The 19,224-nt window shown below is 53.4% G+C and overlaps 1 protein-coding gene across 3 annotated transcripts in view; it reads left to right on the top strand.

Moving 5' to 3' along the window:
• The window catches only part of INPP5D (inositol polyphosphate-5-phosphatase D), a 114,601-nt gene extending 105,418 nt beyond the window's left edge, over window positions 1-9,183 (top strand). For all 3 annotated transcript variants that reach the window (XM_032397358.1, XM_032397282.1, XM_032397210.1), the window contains exons 24-27: window positions 293-389; window positions 2,104-2,370; window positions 6,561-7,167; window positions 8,044-9,183. In XM_032397358.1, coding sequence (XP_032253249.1) covers window positions 293-389; window positions 2,104-2,370; window positions 6,561-7,167; window positions 8,044-8,046 — 974 coding nt within the window. In that variant the 3' untranslated portion in view covers window positions 8,047-9,183. The remainder of the gene's footprint in view (window positions 1-292; window positions 390-2,103; window positions 2,371-6,560; window positions 7,168-8,043) is intronic.
• The last annotated feature ends 10,041 nt before the right edge of the window (window positions 9,184-19,224 follow it).

Here is a 19,224-nt window from a genome sequence, read left to right as displayed (position 1 = left end):
CTTGTTCTATTGGTTTTATTTGGATCTGCCAAGAAATATTTGCCTGTCCCTTGTGACACCAACAAGCTGAAAATGTCCCATAAAATGATAACTCTGGGTCGCACATGCCAACTCTTCCTCCCTCTGCAACCATGGCAGACATAACAAGTCAATCACTGAACGTGCGTGAGGCATCAGAATCTTGCTTAGCCCACCGCCCAGCCAGCCATCAGTCACTGTCCAGCTTCGGCTGCCATCTTGCCCAGACTGGGCGCCAGGCCTCACGTGCTCTTCCCTGGCTCTTTCCTTGCAGACTTTGTGAAGACTGAGCGAGATGAGTCCAGTGGGCCCAAGTCCCTGAAGAGCCTCACCAGCCACGACCCCATGAAGCAGTGGGAACCTGCCAACAGGTAGAGCAGGGGCTGCTGCCAGGGTTTCCCTACAAACTAGCGTGGTTTTGCAGACCCAGGACCCAGGAGAGGGTGAGTGGAGCACAGAGAAACCAAGGACAGGGAGGAAACAGAAGCTCAGGCCCAGGAGCGGCGCTGTCCTGCTGCCCACTCTGGGGAGGCGGGTGTGCCCGTGCAAGGCCTGGGGGCGCCTGCGTGTCAGAAAGCAGCTCAAGGGGCACCTGCGTGGCTCAGTCGGTTGAGCGTCTGACTCTTGATTTCAGCTCACGTCGTGATCTCAGGGTCAGGATATCGAGCCCTGCGTCGGGCTCTGTGCTAGGTGCGGAGCCTGCTTACGATTCTCTCTCTCCCTCTGCCTCTCCCCTGTCTCGCTCGCTCTCTCTTAAAAAAAAAAAAGTTCAATTCACTGACATTGGCTGAGCACTTGGTGTGTGTCAGATTCTAGAGAAACCAAGGCAAAGTTGGTGCAGCCCCCGACTTAGGAACTCTCAGCCTAGCAGAAAGACGCGGTCCAGGGGGAAGCCGCTGCAGGGAGGGAATGGCTCCCGTGTCTCCTGGGGACCAGGGACAGCAGCAGGCATGGCTCGGTGGTCAAGGAGCGCCATCCTGTTACTAAAGGGGAAAAAAAATCATTGAGGAAAATGCACACAGGTCGCTCTTGGAAGAGCCTGGACTGGGAATAATGCAGACATTAAAGTCTCTATGACTAGGGGGCAGCAGTCCCCAATAGTCACCTTGGCTCACTGATGTGCTCCCAAGTCCTAGAGTCAAGCCAGGTGGCGGGGTCACAGTCTCCGTGCCAGCTTGCCTGCTGAGGGGGCAGAGTGGTGCCGGTTCGCCGAAGCGAAATCCCAAACGCTGCTGTAGAGCCCAGCTTCCTCCCCTCCTTTGGGTCCTCAGACAACCTGTCTGGCCAGCCTTCGCCGTCATGCTTGCCCCACCCCTTGCACCCAACTCCTGTCACCTCAGCCAGGGCCAGGCCATCCCCTCCACAGTGTTGGGTTAACCGCCCCCCCCCAACATTCAAGGTTCTAGCCTTGACTTCTGTGACCTCCCACTCACCTTTCCAAGTGCCTGCATGGCCGTCTCCAGTTTGATGCCTCACACAGACGTGCAAGCCGACATATCCCAGATGGAGCCCTTCATTCCTCATTCAGCCTGGCCTCACCAGCCTCTTATCCATTCTCCCCGCTTGCTCGTAGGCCTTCAGACTCTCCTGAAGCAGGTCAAGCCCCTCCTAACAGGGCCTTTGTCCGTTCTCACCCGTCTCCCTTCCCTTCCTTATCTGCCTCCTCAGGTAGGCCTTCTCTGGCCACCCTGTGCCCCGTGGGTCCCAGCCCTCCTGCTGGTCTGTCTCTGCCTCCTTGGTTACTCTCAGACTTCAGCACTGTGTGAGCACCGTGTTTCCTAGCCACTGTGCTTGCTTTGTTTTCTCTCCTGTCTGATGTGGGTCCTATGGAAACAGAGACGGGGCCACCTTGTTCACGCCCACATTCCCTTCTGGCCCAAGGCCTGGGGCTTACTAGGCACCCAGTAGCTATTTTGTTGTATGAATCAATCAATCAATCAATCAATCCACTGTCCAAAAAGTGAAGGAGTAGCAGAGGGCCTGGGGGGCCCCAGGGAACCTCAAAGGACACTGTCCTCGTGTGGTGCTGACCTGGAGGAGGGAAGGGAGCCCTGGGGTGTGACTTCGGGTGCCTCTCCCCTGCAGGGTCCTTCCATGTGGCAGCTCCAGCGTCACTGAAATCATCAACCCCAACTACATGGGGGTGCTGCCCTTTGGGCACATGAAGCAGTCCCTGTCCCCTGACCAGCAGCCCACAGCCTGGAGCTATGACCAGCCGCTCAAGGACTCCTCCCTGGGGCCCGGAAGGGGAGAGAGTCCCCCAACACCACCCTCCCAGCCACCCGTATCCCCAAAGAAGTTTTCATCCTCGATAGCAACGCGGGGCCCCTGCCCCAGGACGCAGGAGTCAAGGTGAGTGTCCTCTTTATCAAGCCCTCTCCCTTCTCTGGGTTTTCACCACCAGGGAACCCAACCCTAGAATAGAAGCTGCATGAGCGTAGTAGGGTTGTGTGTCCACTGTGACCGTCGACTCCTCCTCAGGGCCTGGAACACAGCAGGCACTCGAGAAATGCCTATGGAATCTCCACGTCCTACCCTATCGGTATAAGTTTGATAAAAAATAGAAGATTTCTGGAGCGCCTGGGTGGCTCAGTCGTTAAGCGTCTGCCTTCAGCTCAGGTCATGATTCCAGGGTCCTGGAATCAAGCCCTGCATCTGGCTCCCTGCTCCATGGGGAGCCTGCTTCTCCCTCTCCCACTCCCCCCTGCTTGTGTTCCCTCTCTCGCTGTGTCTCTGTCAAAATAAATAAATAAAATTCTTTAAAAAAATAAAATAAAAATTAGAAGATATTAAAGATACTGCCCCCCCCAAAACAGCTTCCCGTAAAAACTACATTTATTGGAAAATACGTTTCTATAACTAGCGAACCTTCACGCAGTCTCTCAAGAAACATGTGGGGATTTCCTCCTTCCCCAGCTCTGAGTTCCGCTGCCTTTTCAGCCACAAGGTTCCCGTTCCCATCCACAGCCTTTCCGTCCCTCCTTGAGAGGCCAGTCAGAAGACGCAGCAGCCATGGGGGAGTGCGAAGGGCAGGAGAGCAGGTGGCCTGCAGGAGGAGGGGTTTGGCCGAGAAACTTGGGGAAAGGCCAGGAGCCCAGAGAAAGCCGACCTGCATCTAGAACCGGTCAGGGCAGCACGGGCCAGGACGGAGCCGGGAGGGGCCCAGGCCGGGCAGCCAAAGCCACAGCCCCTTCTCACGGGGTGCCGCATCCCAAGTGAACCCATCCGTGAGCACCTTGTGGAAAGGCCACGTAGGGAGCCCTGTGAATTTTCCAGTAAGCACAGCGTGACCGGGAAATAAAAGTGCAGATCCCAATGAACAGTGATTGGACATGTAGCAAATATAATGAGCATCATCTTTCCTTGATGGCGGTCTTTGGAATGACTGCAGGGGGGCTGCTCTGGACCTCGCTTCCCATCTGTGAGGTCACTGTGTTCCTCAGTGCTGGTGTCCGTCTTGTCGGAGGGGCCAGGGAGGGGAGCACAGTCAAATGTCATTCTTTTTTTTTTTTTAAGATTTTTTAATTTATTTGAGAGCGAGAGAGAGAGCGTGAGCAGGGTGAGGGTCAGAGGGAGAAGCAGGCTCCCGGCTGAGTGGGGACCCCGATGCGGGGCTCGATCCCCGGACCCTGGGATCATGACCTGAGCCGAAGGCAGACGCTTCACCGACTGAGCCACCCAGGCATCATTCTTATCTCATGCCACGTTTGGCCTCTGCACCTGGCCTGGCTGGAGTTTCCTGTGGACTGAGGGGCACAGAAGAATGGAGGGGAGGAGGATGTGTAGGACAGGGTTGATGACAAGGCCTGCCCGAGCCTCCACCCTGTCTGTCTCGGTGCCTCTAGCTTTCAGAGTTTGTCCATAATGGTTTTGTACTCCGGTCGCTCCGAAAGAAGCTTGGGAGAAGGGGAAACAGCCTCCATTTCCTCCCCTGGGAAAATGAGGACAAAAACCACCGTGCGGAGGGTGCCAAGGTGCCTCTTCGGCAGCCCTGGGAAACGGAGCTGTAAACAACCTCAAAGAACAAGGAGATTCTTGAAGTGAAATGCTTTTAACTTCCCAGAGTCAGCGTATCTCTGTGCTGAACAACTTGCACACAGCACATGGCATGGACCTGAGTGGGACTCTGGTTCCACAGTGACAGCCTCAGAGCGGGGACATTCGTAGGCAAGAGGCCCCCAGGGTGAGATTCGAAGCTGTAGAAAGGAAGCCTGGAATCTGAGAAGGGAGGTTATTTTACCGGAGGAATGAACTCCGCGCCCCGGATATTGGTGCACTCATTCCACAACCATGGCCCTCCTATGGCACTTGGTTTCTTGTTACCCGTGGTCAGGGGCTTTTTAAATTTTGTGTGGTTTTCCCCGGTCTCCCCCACCCCCACCAAGACTTCCCCTCTCTAGCAGTGACAGAATTTCTCTCTCAGAAGAGATAACTTGCTTCCATCTCCCTGCTCTTTTCCCAGAGAAGGAGCTTTGGAATCACCAAAATGCTTGGACCCAGGGGCCTCTTCCTGGCGCTGCCCCAAATCCTCCTGTCTCAGTCACGGGGCTGCCAGGAATCAGGCCATGCATTTTTCTTTCCTACTTCTCACTCTTCATCAGAAACTTCTGGTCAATGCCGCTTGGACCTACTTGCACCTTCCTCCCTGCACTAATTCATAGCAAAGATCTTTGAGGATCCAGACAGGGGTGCAGAGGGTGGCCTGCGGTGGAGGGGCAGCTTTCCAAAGTCTTCGTTCAAGGCCCCAACATTTCTGGTTATACAGCTGCTTCTAGGTCTTTCCAAAGAGTAATGAGCAAAAAAGCGAGTCTACAGTCAAGCCCCCTTTGGCATGTCCCCGAGGCTCGCCTCCCCTCCCCTGAGCCCACGCCTATTCCCTAAAGAGTCGATTAGCCTCGGCAGGTTGGCAACTTTGGAAGAGTGTTTCAGCACACGTTCCATCAGTAAGAGGCGTCACAACCTGAACACTTCAGTGGGTTCCAAGGGACCTGCTTCCCTTTTTTTCTGTAGAAAGCAGAAGCCGGAACACTCCCCCAGGAGATTGTGCTGTTGGCCAGAAAGTAAAACGTGTTCCCATTCCTGGTTATAATTCGCTCAGCAGGAAATCACCTCACCTCCGAGCAGCAGTAATTCAGGAACCACAAAAATAAAGGCAGGTCTCATGTCCTGTGAGTTGCAGCGTGAAGTCCCTGCGCTGCCCAGCGTCAGGCCTGTTGGCTCACCACTGGCTTCTCTCCCTGGCTCACATCTCTCCAGGCTTCCTCGGATTTTCAGCATGACCACCATTTTTTCTTTCCCACTCCAAGTGAGGACCTGAAGGAAAGCACGCTCACCAGGAGCTCTCCAGGGAGAGGACTGTGTGAAGAATACCGTGTGAATTGGGAGCATGGGGCCCCTGAGCACAGATTTTGTCTGGTTCGTGGCCCCCTCCTGTGCCTGGGACAGCATCTCACACATATAGAGGGGCTCCTACATGTCTGTTAAATGGGGCTCCTTGGGCTGGGGCCCTCACAGAGCACATGGTCCCTGAGGGGGTCTGGTCCCCTGCAGGCTTCTGTTCTCCTGAGAGTCAGGATAGAATTTGCTAGAGACAATATAGAGGCTGCGGATTCCTTCGAGGGGAGTCCAGGAGAGGAGGTCTTTTGGGCAGCTGTGAGGGGCGGGGGCAATGGAGGGCAGGCTTCTCTGACAAGGACTGAAGAGGTGGTTTTGGTACTGGGCGGGCCATGTAAGTGGGCTCCTTATTCCCTTTCTCCTACGAATCCTTCAGTGAAGTCCCCCTTGCTCACTAGTGCTCTGGTGTGAACAGTTTTTATGGTGGAAACGGTCAAGGCAAGGAGTGGGCTTACCTGTGAGATCATCATTTGAGCAACACAGTACTTGCTCCTCCCATCCTCTATTTTTGTTTAGTTGAAGTGAAATTCCCATAACAAAACTGAAGGAAATCTTTTTTTTTTTTTTTTTTAAAGATTTTATTTATTTATTTGACAGAGAGAGGCAGCGAGAGAGGGAACACAAATAGGGGGAGTGGGAGAGGGAGAAGCAGGCTTCCCGCCGAGCAGGGAGCCCGATGCGGGGCTCGATCCCAGGACCCTGAGATCATGACCTGAGCCGAAGGCAGTCGCTTAACCAACTGAGCCACCCAGGCGCCCCTGAAGGAAATCTTTTATATGAAACTCCAGGAAAATCACTATTAGATGCTTTTTCCCCCCCACTTTTTAAATACTAGTTAGTTAACATGTTGATAGTGTAATATTGGTTTCAGGAGTCGTTATTTAGTGATTCATCACTTACCTATAACACCCAGTGCTCAACACAAGTGCCCTCCTTAATACTCATCACCCTTCTTGCCCATCCCCCTGCTCCAAAATTAACCCTTTTAAAGTGAACAGTTAAGTGGCACTCGGTACAATCACAAAGTTGGGCAACCCCCACCTCCATCTGGCTCCGCACGTTCTGATCACCCCAAAAGAAAACTCCCTCGGGATTAAGCAGCCGTTCGTCAAATGTGCTTCTTTGTGTCTCCTCTCTGCCATCCTCAGGCCCTGCGACTTGGGCAAGAACTCCGCAGAACCTTCCCCTCAAGAGGACGCGCAGCTGACCAAGCCCGAGATGTTTGAGAACCCGCTTTATGGGTCTGTGAGTTCTTTCCCTAAGCTGCTTCCCAGGAAAGAGCAGGAATCGCCCAAAATGCTGAGGAAGGAGCCCCTGCCCTGCCCGGACCCAGGAATCTTGTCGCCCAGCATCCTGCTCCCCAAAGCCCAGGAGGCCGAGGGCACCAAGGGGACAGGCAAGCCGGCGCCCACGCCCTTCCTCAGCCCCACGCCCCGGCTGCGCTCCTTCACCTGCTCGTCCTCCGCCGAGGGCCGGCCGGCGGGCGGGGACAAGAGCCAGGGGAAGGCCAAGGGCGCCGCCAGCCTCCAAGCCCAGGTGCCCGCCAAGAGGCCCGTCAAGCCCTCGCGGTCGGAACTGAGCCAGCAGGCCCCGCCCCCGCCCCCTGCGGCGCAGCGGCCGCCCCTCCCGGTCAAGAGCCCCGCCGTCCTGCACCTGCAGCACTCCAAGGGCCGGGACTACCGCGAGAACGCAGAGCTGCCCCACCACGGCAAGCACCGGCCCGAGGACGCGCCGCTCAGCCGGGCGGCCATGCAGGTGCGCTGGGGGCACGTGCGCCTGAGCCCCCGCTGGCCCGGGGAGGGGCGGTACATGCGCGTGGCACCCCGTGCACCCTGGGGCTTACACTGGGCGCGTGCGTGCGTGTGATACGACAGCCGGGTCCCGTTCAGATCCCAGGATTTGAACCCACGCCTGTCTGTCTCCGAAGGCCCTGCTCCTACACTGAAAGGGTTAAATGAGGCGCTGGGGATAAACTCCGAGCCCTCCTGTGTCTGCCCTGTAGGAACCCCGGGCTCCCCTCCTGTGTCTGCCCTGTAGGAACCCCGGGCTCCGTAAATAAAAAGAGCCCAGATCGTTTACATTGCGTTATCATCATCATCAGTGTTAGTACTTAAAATTTTCCCAGTATTTTAAAGACTTCAGACACGCTGTCTTCTTCCTTCCTATAAAATAGATTTCTTTTTGAGCAAAACTAATAGTGCTTACGAACTGCCTCTGGAGCCAGACTGTCTTGGGTTTGAATCCCAGCTCTCCCACCTCCTGGCTCCGTGCCTTGAGCCTTAGTTTACTCATCTGTAAAAAGGGGACTATTAATGGAATCTGCCTCATAGGTTTATAGGGAGGATGAAATTTTATTATATGTTATTACTATGTTATAACCTACATATAAACTATATGTTCTACATTGTTTATTTTATTTCCCATACACTGTAATTACCACATATGCATATGACCTATGTGCATATATATTGGAATATATGGTAAGTACTTAGAACAGTGTGTTGGCTCTTTTCACCACCGTGTTGAAGGAAGCCTGATCTAGCCCACGGTGTGTAGGGACGTTGGCACCTTTAGTTAGATCTGGCCTCGTGGAGAATTCAGCACTGACGGTCTTCTGTTCTTGTCCCACAGTAAAGCCCCTGGTGAGCTGCCAGCAAGACAGGAGCCCAGAGGAGCAGCATGAAGCCACTCGGACCTTCTCCCAGGACCCCCTGCTGGCTCCTCCTACCTAGCTTCCTGCGCAGGGCTTCCTGTTTTTCAGGAGAGCGCCTAGTTTCTGTGTGGTCAGCAGAGTGCCCTGACTGCGACACTTGGCACCAAGTGCTAAGGGTGGAAGAGAAAGTGTACCTGGGCCCCCAGCTTGATCTTGGTACTTGGGACCCATGAGCCTCGTTCCGGTCATCATTTTGAAGAAAGGAACTAAAGCGCTGATTTGTAGGTGGAGATATAAAATAATAATAATAATATTAATAATAATAATTGCTGCGTGTATGGAGCACTCACCACGTGCCAGGTCCTGTGCTAAGTGCTTTATAAGCATGAGTTAAGTCTTCTTCAGCTGACCAAAACCACATTCCAGACGCCCAGTTCGGAACATGTGTGCCCTGAGCGGTTTGGACAAAGCATTAAAAATTAAGGCCGGTGCCTTGCTGGAGTGAGACAGGGCTTGGGCTTTAGGGAGCTGAAGAGTGAGTGGTTCACTTAGGGTACAACGAACCTGGCTTTGTCTAGCTTCAGTGATGCCAACTGCTTTCGCTAAAGCCCCGGGCTGCAGCAGAGCTGGCCCAGAGAAGGGATCTCTCGCTGTCTTAGTTCTTTAGTCGGAAGGAGAAGGAAAATCAGCTCCTACTCCAGGGTAGAGATTCGGCTTCAACTCGTGCTAGAGGTGCCCGGGCCCCCCTCGAGGTGGGTAGCCATCACCAGGCCACGGTTGGAGCCGAACCCCCCGACACTTATCTCATTGTGCTCATAGAAGAGTCTCTGCTGTCGCTCCTGAAAGCCAAGCTCCCCTGCCTGGCTGCCAGGGAGGTGAGCCTCTTGGTTCCGGCTCTCAGAATAGTGCAGGCATTTCTCTCTGACCCCCGTGGCTTTTGGCCCTGCTTCCTTGGTTACTAGGAGAGTAGATTGGCCGTGTCTTTTCTTGTGTTGCTTTTTGACATACAGAATTAGCATAGGAAACCAAATCCAGAAGTGTGAGTGCAGGAGAATGGGTACGCACCCCACGTCCCCGTGTGTGTCCGTCTGCGTGACCAATAAATTGTGCCTTTCTCACTCAGCTCGCAGCTGTGTGGCAGTTTTTTCCTGACGTTCAGCCACAGATGACGCTTCTAGGCTGTTGGGTTGCAGAGCTGCAGGAGGGGAGGAGGGGTTGTTGACTTTCGTCGGTGATGGGCCACTGGTCCCCTGACTAGAGGGGACTTCGTGGAACCGCTTACAGGTTGGCATAGCCCAGGAACAGCAGTAAATGGCCCCCCGGCTTCGGGGACTCCAGGCACCGCGCGGCCAGCCAACTTGCGCCGATGTCATCACCCCCACACGCACACGCCACCACCACCTGCCGGCCTACAGCCCCACGTTCCTCCTGGCTTTTCTAAGTGCTCGTCGCTAAGCTCCAGAGACACTGAACACGTGTAAACAACACCCGCGCTGTGGGCCTCCAGCTCCCGGCACTCAGGAGCCACACATACTGCCCGAAGGCCAGTGTGGGGGCTGCTTGGCCCCCCTTCCAGGGCACTTCGGCCCAGGCTGCTGTTCCTGCCAGCTCAGGCGGCTCAGCCTCTGCCCCGCTTCATGGGCACCAGGCCTGCACTGTGGGCAGAGCTGGAGGGACTGGTGTGTTTAGCAGCCACGGAGTGAACCACTCACTGCCCTGCAGCGGTGTGGCTCGTGGACACGCAGGGGTGAGGCTGAAAGCCCACCGTGACCACAGCTCCTCACCGCACTCAGGCGGGCCCCCCTCACCCTGCAGGCGCACTTCCTGCTCCTCACACAGGAACACCCGCGTCCCCAGGTACCAGCCTTCTGCCTCGCTGGGCCAGGGGCCAGGGGGGAAGGACAGCTGGAGACACCCAGACATCCTCTTGGGCACCACCCCCCCCGTAGCCATCACCGCACGGCTGAAGACCTGGGCACGATACCCGGGGCTCCTGGGGAGCCCACTGGCTGCCAGCGTGGGGTGGCCCCCTGGGCGCTACCTGTAATGGCCCACTCACAGGAAGAGTCTAGAGCTGGCGCCAACACCCCCCACCCAGGATGGACATCCAGACCCTCCCCACCACTTCTGAGGGTTCCCAGGAGAACTGAGTTGAGGACCAGCACTGTGAGGTGCACCTTGGGCTCCGCATCATCTTTTGCTCTGAGTTCTAGTGGTCGGAGCAAGTACAGTGCCCCTCGTGGGTTTCCTCCAAGCCTGACCCCGGGCTGTGTGAGCACCAACCAGGCTGTCAGATGATGGGTAACAGCCCCACTGGGATGTCTGGAACTGAAAACTGAAATGTAAGAGCCTTGTCCTCTCAGCTGCTCAGCCCCACACCCCCCTTCCCCCCTCGAGGTCCCTGACCCCCTTCCCCCGGGCTCCGGCCTGCCACCACTCTTGGGGTGAGCTCTCTCTGCTGCGTCTGCTGTGCTTGCAATCCTGCCTCCCAAATAGCCGCCCCCCTCCTACGGGAGGATGACATGGGGACCCAGAAACCCCCACCTCTTTATCACTTAGGTAATTTTCCTCTGCTTTGTGTCAGTTAGTCTTCCCCAGGCTCCCTAAGTGAGAAGGCGGATCGATTAACACGCTTTCCTACAAAAGTGCCCCCTGCCCTGAAGATGAATTCCGTCTCCCTCTGAGATGGCAGAAGCTGCTGCAGCCCCTTTTTCTAAGTAAATTTTTCCTCCTTTGCATGGTTACATGAACGCTGGTTGAATGCAGCAGATTCGATGCTGATGGGAAGGTGTAATCGCGGTGGATGTTCCCTAAGGGCGGGTCACCCCCAGCGCGGGTGGGGGGCCAGGGGGCACCTGCTGTCGCTGCTCCATCCCATTCCCCCAGGGAGGGGGTCAGCCCTGCCGCTCCTCCTTTTTTCTGGGTTTCCGGTTTTCTTGCCGTGCCATTTGTTTCCCCACCTCGATAGGAGGGAACTTAGTGAGTCATTCAGAAAAGCTCTCTCCCACTGCTACCTTCCCTAACCCCAGCCTACAGGTTCTCATCTTCGCTTGTCCTCAAAATAGCTTGTTTCTCCCTGCAAACTAATTTCCATGGAGATCCAGCCATCTGAAGGCCTGGAAGCTTTCTGCAAGGCAGCAGAGAGCAGCTCCCAGCCAGCACTCCAGTGGAAAGAGACCTTTATAATGCAAATGCCTGGTCTCACCCCCACAGACGCCCCCACCCACCGTCCAAGAAGGACATCTCCCACCCAAAAAGGTCCCATTTTGGGAAATCCACGCTGTTCCAGAACAGCGCTGGCAGGTTGTTTCCTGTTCTTCTCTGATTAGGTGGCTGGTCTGCACTGACCGCCTCTCTCAGGTCACTGCAGACCAGTCCCTGGGTGTGCCCAGCTCAGTCCTTCCCTCAGCCACATAGGTGTTGATGGCATGTGCCGGGCCTTGGGGGCCAGCACGCTTATGAAGGCGGACGTTAAAGGGGAAGGGTGGCCTATCCTGGGCTGTAGGGTCAGACGGAATGGAGTTTAAATGTCTTGTCTCTCATTTCCTAAAAGTGTAATCTCATACTGGGCACTTAGCTTTTCTGAACCTTGGTCTCCTTGTCTCTAAAATGGGGAGAAGGACGCCTTCTGCGTGGTGGGGTGGTTGAGCAGATTTGTGAGCTCAGCTCGCAGAGACTCAGGGCCTGGTCCAGTGTAGGCTTCCCTGAACATTAGCAGGAGCCTCTCCCTCTCTCTGGGAGGCCAGACAATGTGGGAGGGCCCTGGGGAGATCACCCTGAGAAAGCTGGAGGGAAAAGGCCCAGGTCGGGGTGAGGGAAGGTACTGAGTTGGGCCTTCTGGGACTGTAGGAATGTCCTGGAAGGTGGTGGGTAAAAAGCTCCCCAGCTGTGGGCAAGAGAATGACTGAACGAGGCCCAGGAACGAGGGGCAGGTGGGGGATGGGAAAGCCTTGCCAACAGGGGCCTGGCTGCAGGCAGCTGGGCTAGATGAAGCCAAGGAAGGGCTAGTTGAGGCCAGGGGGACTGGTGGAGTCTGGGGGGAGGGGGAACTAGTTGAGGCAGAGGAACTAGTGGAGGCTGGGGGGAATTAGTTGAGGCCAGCGATCCAGCTGGGTTGCTTGAGCTACACGGCCCAGAGTTGCTCAGACTGCCTAAGCCAGTGGAGCAGGCCTCAAGGACAAGAGGAAGTCCTTGTGCCGGCAGCCGGCCATAGCTCCCAGGGCAGCGCTGGCCAGCCCCCCTTTCCATCTGGGACCTGTCGGCAGTCCCAGTCACCACAGAGCAGCCTGGGCCCCACAGCAGTTCTGGATCGCCCTGTCCAATGTAAGACTCAGCTCCAGCACTTCTGTTTCTTCCCCAGTTGGCTTCTTCCTCCTTCTCTAACCAAGGAAAATGACTCACAGCCCCTGCTTCCTTCTGCAGGCCCGGGGGGGGGAGGGGGCAAGGACTGAAGCAGACAGTGACACGCTCGTGTTTTTAGGCAGGTCAAGAATACAGGGGGGCAAGTGAGGTGCCGGGGAGCAAAGGGTGAGGGGCATTCGCTCTCAGGAGCCCACCTGAACTTGCACCACCTTGAATGTAGTCCCCCCATGCCTCCCTTGCCTCTCCTGGGCCCCAGCCTGCAGATCAGGTGGTGCAGGGACGGGGGGCAGGTTGTGAGCACTGCCACTAGATGCCAGGAGGAGTGACAGTCAGCCATGCTCCCAACTGTCGTGCTGGCAGGGACCCCGGGAAGGAGAGGGAAGGGGTAGCGGCGCAGGGAGGAGAGGCCGTCCTTGGAATTCTGTGGAGTCATGTTTCAGTACGTGACATGTCAATAGAATTTTCCTGTCTCGTTTTGAGCATATCCCCAGACAGGGTTTGTCATGCTTCAGTTATTTTAAAATAGTATTCAGTATGGGTAGTAGCTAGGAGCCCAGACTCTGGAGCCACAGTGCCGAGATGGGCCCAAAATGGGCCAGGCTGTGAGGCCCCCTGAAGAATAAGGTAATGCTCCCAGCTTCAGGTGCGTGAACCACAGGCCCGGGCGACGAATCTCCTTCAGGAGTTAGCTGGGGAGACCTTGTATGACAGCATTTAGAAAGGCCATAACCATGGCGGTGAGGATCTTGGGCTCTGGGGTCAGACCGCTTGGGTTTAGCCCCCAGTCCCCCCCAGCTGACCCACCATATGACCTTGGCTAAGCACTTCACCTGGCATTGCCTCAGTTTCCCCATCCGTAAAAAGAGGAGAATAATGGCATGAGCCTCAGGGGGTGCCTGTGAGGACTGAAAGACCCACAGGGGTATGTAACCTTGGCTATGCACACACCCTCGACAAATGTCACTGGCAGCCAAGGTGAGGATCTGACAAAAACACGTAGTTCATGTTTCCATTTCAACCTCCCCTTCTCCCGGGTGACTCCTTCATGCCCGGGTTCTGGGGCCGGGTCCTGGCTCCAGATCTGACAACCTGCACGGCTTTGGCCTGGTCGCTCCCGCGGGCCACACCCGTGACAGCCGGGACAGGAGAACAGTGGCCCGTGCCCGTCAGGAGTGGCCGCTCCAGCGCCCGGGGCCCGCGAGGCTCCATCCACAGCAGCCTCTCTCGTTCTCTCCCCCGGTCCTCCTCCGCTCTCTCCACTCCCCTTCGGCCATGGATGGCGCAGACAAAGCAAGATCAGCCCTGGCCTGAGCAAGCCCCCACTTGCAGGTTACCTCCTGGGGAAACTAACCCAGAAAGAACCACAAAGAAACACAAAGGCTGCTCGCCAGAAGGCAGTTTCTCAGCCTTGACACTATTGACATTTGGGGCCGAGTCATTCTTTGTTGTGGGGCCATCCTGTGCGTTGTAGGATGGTTAGCAGCATCCCTGGCCTCTGCCCACCAGATGCCAGGGCTCCCCACCCCCCAACACCACCAAATGTCCTGGGGAGGAGAGTGGGAGGGGTGAAATCATCCCCGGAAGTGAAAAACTGCCATCCCACACTTCCCCAGAGAAAGAGGCTCTCCCCACAAATCTGTCAAAATATCACCAGGCCAGTCAGGCTTCTTCCGTTTCAAGGGACAAAGAGGTGGGTGTCACCTCAGGATGGTGTCTGTCACCAAGTGCTTGGCAAGTAAGGAAGATTCACAGCTGTGCCTTGGGGAATGGGAAGAGTAGCCCCTCAGCAGTCGGGTACAAGCCCCACGTGAGCCCAGGTTCAGTCCTGGGGCCCCATGAGATGCCAGCCACCACGCTCACCACCCCGCTGCTTCTTGTCTCTACTTGGTCCACAGTCCTAGCCCCTCGCTCGGTATGCCCTACATTTAAAACTTCCAGGGAGCTCAATTTGGGGTCAGCTAATCTCCACCTGTCTTATTACTTTGGGTTCCCCAGAAACAGGCTCTGGGACAAAGTCGGGAATTGAGAAGAGAAGGAAGCCAATAAAGGATGCCCTAAGAGTAGGTAGCCCCTGGGGCCAACTGGGGCTTAAACTGTCTCCAAAGGGGTGAAAGCTGGGTGCTGACACACCAGCTCGCACGAGCCACGGTGACGGGCAGCCTCTGGGGTGTGTTAATTCCTCAGCTCCTCTGGCCCATCGGCAAAGACAACTCCATTGGCCAGAGACAGCGTGACATGGGGGGGTGGGTGGGGGGCACCAACGTGCCCATTCCACCAGCCTGTAGGGTTAGCACCGCGGGGCAAAGTGCCAGAACCCAGCCAGCCCAGTGGCCACTGGTCTCTCCCGTTTCTACTCTGCGCTTTTGGACTGACATTCCTGGGTGCTCAGAGAGACATCTCTGAAGAGATACTTAGTGTAAGTATGTCCCAAATAATATAATGAGAGACTGCAAATACAGACAGTGGTCAGACCATATATAGAAGTAGAACTCTAACCCACAGCCTGCCAGGAAACCAAGCCCTCATCCATAGTAACCGGCCCAGGAAGGCAGCCTGCTGTCTTCTTCTGACCGTCCAGGCAGCCAAACGACAACCTCCGTAACAACTGGCCCCAAAGAGCCAGGACTTGATTAATGATTGGCAGCTTCCCTAATTTTTGTCCCTGCTTCCAACTTAGGACCAACCAGAGAGAGTCAAATATGTCCTCCCACCCAGTCACATAGACATCCCACTCCTAGGTAGCCCTCTTCCAGCTTCCCCAGGCCCCAGGCTCCCATCAGGGCACACCCGAAGCCTCCCCGTTTCCCCCCCAAGCTCCCCCACTCCTCTGCCTGCCTCGGAGGTTCTGCTATAAAGCAAATGACAGTTATCACAAGCTCTGAATAGATAACCCTGCCTTTTCTCATTCACTCTGTCTTCACTTATATCTACAGTAAGTCGTCTCAAATAATTTACACTAAAAATTTATGGGTTTTTAAAATCTGATATTAAAATTTAACAGGGTGTCTTGAATTTTTTCTGGCAATGGTAAAGCTGTTCCATCTATCCAGGGACCCAGGTCAAGACTCCATCCTCCGGAGCTGGAGAACTACCGTGCTCCCACAGCTGGAAGGAGGCATCTCAAATCTCTACGGTACAAGCCTGTAACAAGCAAAGAGCAGTAACAACAAATAACACTCATTGCAGACTGGACTGTAAGTTCTGGTTTCCCATCAAAGAGAACCAAATCAAAGTTAAGGGAGTGCTTGTTTTAGGGTAGAAGTTTTAAGCATAGACGAAAATTTAGAGAAGTGGGATGCCTGGGTGGCTCAGTCGGTTAAGCGTCTGCCTTCGGCTCAGGTCATGATCCCAGGGTCCTGGGATCGAGCCCCACATCAGGCTCCTTGGTCAGCGGGGAGCCTGCTTCTCCCTCTCCCTCTGCATGCTGCTCCCCCTGCTTGTGTTCTCTCTCTCTCTCTCAAATAAATAAATAAATCTTTAAAAAATTTAGAGAAGTAAATATCCCCTGTCAAAGTTATATTTCGCTCTTAAGGTATCTAAAGCTAGCTACCTGTTAGCTGGATTACCTTGGCCAAGCTATTCAACACCTCAGGAGGGACAGAATTGCAATGTTAGTTTACCCACACCACCTGCCCCCAAAACATACTGACTAACCCGAACAGTCCCACTCCTCAGAGGAACAGAATAGAATTCTGAGAATCCACAGTTTATTGCTTAGATTATCAGGATACGTCATTCACAATGTTCGGGACCCTTTTCAAAATTACTTTATATAAAGGAATCTGCAAAATGTGACCCATCTCAAAAGAAAAGATAAGCAGCAGAGGTCAATCCCATTCCATATGTTAGAATTAGCAAAAATGTTAAAGCAGCGAGGAAACTACACCCCAGGACCTTAAGAAAAATACTCCTGAAGTATAGATACAGATAGAGATATATAATATCTCTAAAGTATATATTTATTACATATACTTGCAGAATATGTATACACTTTAGGAAATAAATATCTTTATATATATATATCTATCTTTATATAGTATCTTTATAAAGTGTATATATATAATATATATATTTAGGAGTATTATACATCTCTATCTCTATATCTATCTATCTATCATCTATCTATCATCTATAATCTCAGCAGAGAAATAGACATTTTAAAAAGTCAACCCCAGAATTCTAGTCCTGGTCAAAAGATCCTTCAAAAATTAGGTGAAATAAAGACATTTTCAGATAAAAGAAAACTTCGTTCTAAGATCTCCTACAAAAAAAATGCTAAGGGAATTTCTTGAGGCCGATGGGTTATGACAACAGGTAGAAACTCAGATCTTTAGGAGGGAATGAAAAGCATTGGAAGTGATAAATATGTGGATAAATAGAAAAGACCCTTCTTTTCTCTTAATTTCTTTAAAATATGACTATGTAAAGCAATAATCATAACATTCTATTGTAGTGGTTGTAATGGATGTAGAGGAAAGACTTATGACCACAAATCATAAAGGATAGACGAGGGTAGGAAACAGCTATGTAACTGCGAATTTTAGACATTTTACTTGAAGTGGGGCAATACTAACCCTAAATAGACTGTGAGGTGTTAAAGAAGTGTATTTTCATCTCTAGAGTAACCACCAAAGAAGGAGATTCTTGGGGAGCTTCTTCCAGTGGCTTACGGTCCCACCTCCATATTTCCTACATATTTCTTGTCTTTTGACCCTTTTCTGTCCCATGCTGGACCCTGCCCTGATTCTTTCACTCCATCAAACAGCACCAAGGGAAGTCCTCATGTAAGACCGACTTCGGGGAAAATGTGGGGCAATGAATGATTGCTCCATCACAGAATGTCACGGCCAAAAACTTACAAATAACTATTAAACACGTTTGTTCTTAAAATTCTTCAGTCACCTAGCCAGTTTTTCTGTGATCTACTTTCTCTGGGACCCCCTGCCCTCCACACTTGCCCTCACTCTCCATGATCTTCTCGCTTTGTCCTACTGGACAATGTGGCCCTGCATCTCCTTCAAAGCCCATCCTGGCCGTGCCTTGGGGGTCAGCTCCCAATAGCCATGATCCTCCAAAATGTTCTGCTACAAAAAGATAGTTTTCTCTCTGAAAAATTCCACTACTAGCTTTTAAACCCATTTTCCCTCCTTCCTACATATAGATAACACCGTGGAGACGTCTCCTGCCTCCCTTCTCTAGTAAACTGAGCAAATGAGCTCCAATGCAAATTTGCATCTTCCACTCATCCAGGTTCTGAGCCAAACAAGTGCCTTAGAAGCATCAAAACCCACCTTAATGGCTATTGTTACTGAAGTATCCCCCCTGGGATCCCACTCCCCATCTGGCTTATTTGCTCATCCAAAATATAAATTTCTGAAGCACCTCCTACATGCTAGGCACCCAGCGCTTGTCATGTTACATATACAACTCTCCCTAAGAAGGGTTTTTCAGAAAGCTCCTTAGAATATAAAAAAAATTCTAGTGTTTGGTATTTCTCTGTACCATCTCCTTGTCACTGGTAAACATAGGGCCACCTGAAGGCCAGCTTAATCCACGCAAGTCTAACCATAAAAGCTTTGTGCCAGGGGTGCCTGGGTGGTGAAGTCAGTTAAGCGTCCGACTCTTGGTTTCGGCTCAGGTCCTGAACTCAGGGTCATGAGATCGAGCCCCTCGTTGGGTTAAGTGCTCAGTGTGGAGTCTGCTTAAAGCTGTCTCTCCCTCTGCCCCTCACCATCCCCGCAAATAAATCAATCTTTTTTTAAAAACCCAAAAAACAAAACAAAAAACCTTTGTGCCAGCCATCTATTGTTGCATAACAAACCACCCCAAAACTTAGTGGCTTTAAACAACAATACTCATTTTACTCGCAGATCGGCAATTTGGGGAGAGCTTGTTGGAAACAGCTTGTCCCGGCTTCCACCACCATTACTGGGTGAGCTTGGAGGCCGGGCTGGGGGCTGGGACCATTGCAGTATCATTCGTTCACAGGCCTGGTGGCTGATGCTGGCTGTCAGCTGGGACCTCAGTGGTGGCAGGAACACCTATGGTCCAGCCTCTGGAGTCCTGCAGAATCACTGTGCTGCGTTCCGTTCTCAGTAAGCCCACATTCCAGGAGAAGAGAATTAGACTCCACCTTTTGTGTTTTTTTGTTTTGTTTTTTGTGTTTTTTTTTTTAAATAAAGATTTTATTTTTTTATTTGACCCAGAGAGAAAAAGGAAGAGAGCAAGCACAAGCAGGGGGAGTGGCAGGCAGGGGAGAAGCAGGCTTCCCGCCGAGCAGGGAGCCCGATGCGGGGCTCGATCCCAGGACGCTGGGATCACAACCTGAGCCGAAGGCAGACGCTTAACGACTGAGCCACCCAGGCGCCCCTAGACTCCACCTTTTGATGGGAAGTGTCCAAGAACTCACAGGCATGTTTTAAAACCCCATGGCCTCGAAGAGAAATGTTGCTCATAATTGAGCCTCATAATCCACAGGAAGCTTCCTCAACATCCTCCTTGCCAGTTTTCTCCAAAGATCGGGGCATCCTGCTGCTTATCTCTCCCTCCCCTCCTCCCTCCCCCTTCTCCCTCCCCCTCTTCCCTTCCCCTCCACCCTCCCCCTTCCTCCACCCAGACAGATGTCCGGTCTTCCTCACTCTGCTCACTTGGTTCTGGCACCTGCAGTCCCTTTTACATCAAGTTACACTTAGACGCTCATGTGTTCCCTTCCCCTGTGCTCCATTCCTGTCAGTTTCCTCAATGGAACCGACAAAGCCTTCCCACCCAGGGAAGGTGGGGGACGGGTCGGTTGTCCC

Source organism: Phoca vitulina, unplaced genomic scaffold (assembly GCF_004348235.1).
Source record: "Phoca vitulina isolate PV1807 unplaced genomic scaffold, GSC_HSeal_1.0 scaffold1, whole genome shotgun sequence".
Lineage (NCBI taxonomy): Eukaryota > Metazoa > Chordata > Mammalia > Carnivora > Phocidae > Phoca > Phoca vitulina.
The sequence above is the reverse complement of the archived record's forward strand: the minus strand, read 5'-3'. Positions and strand labels throughout refer to the sequence as shown.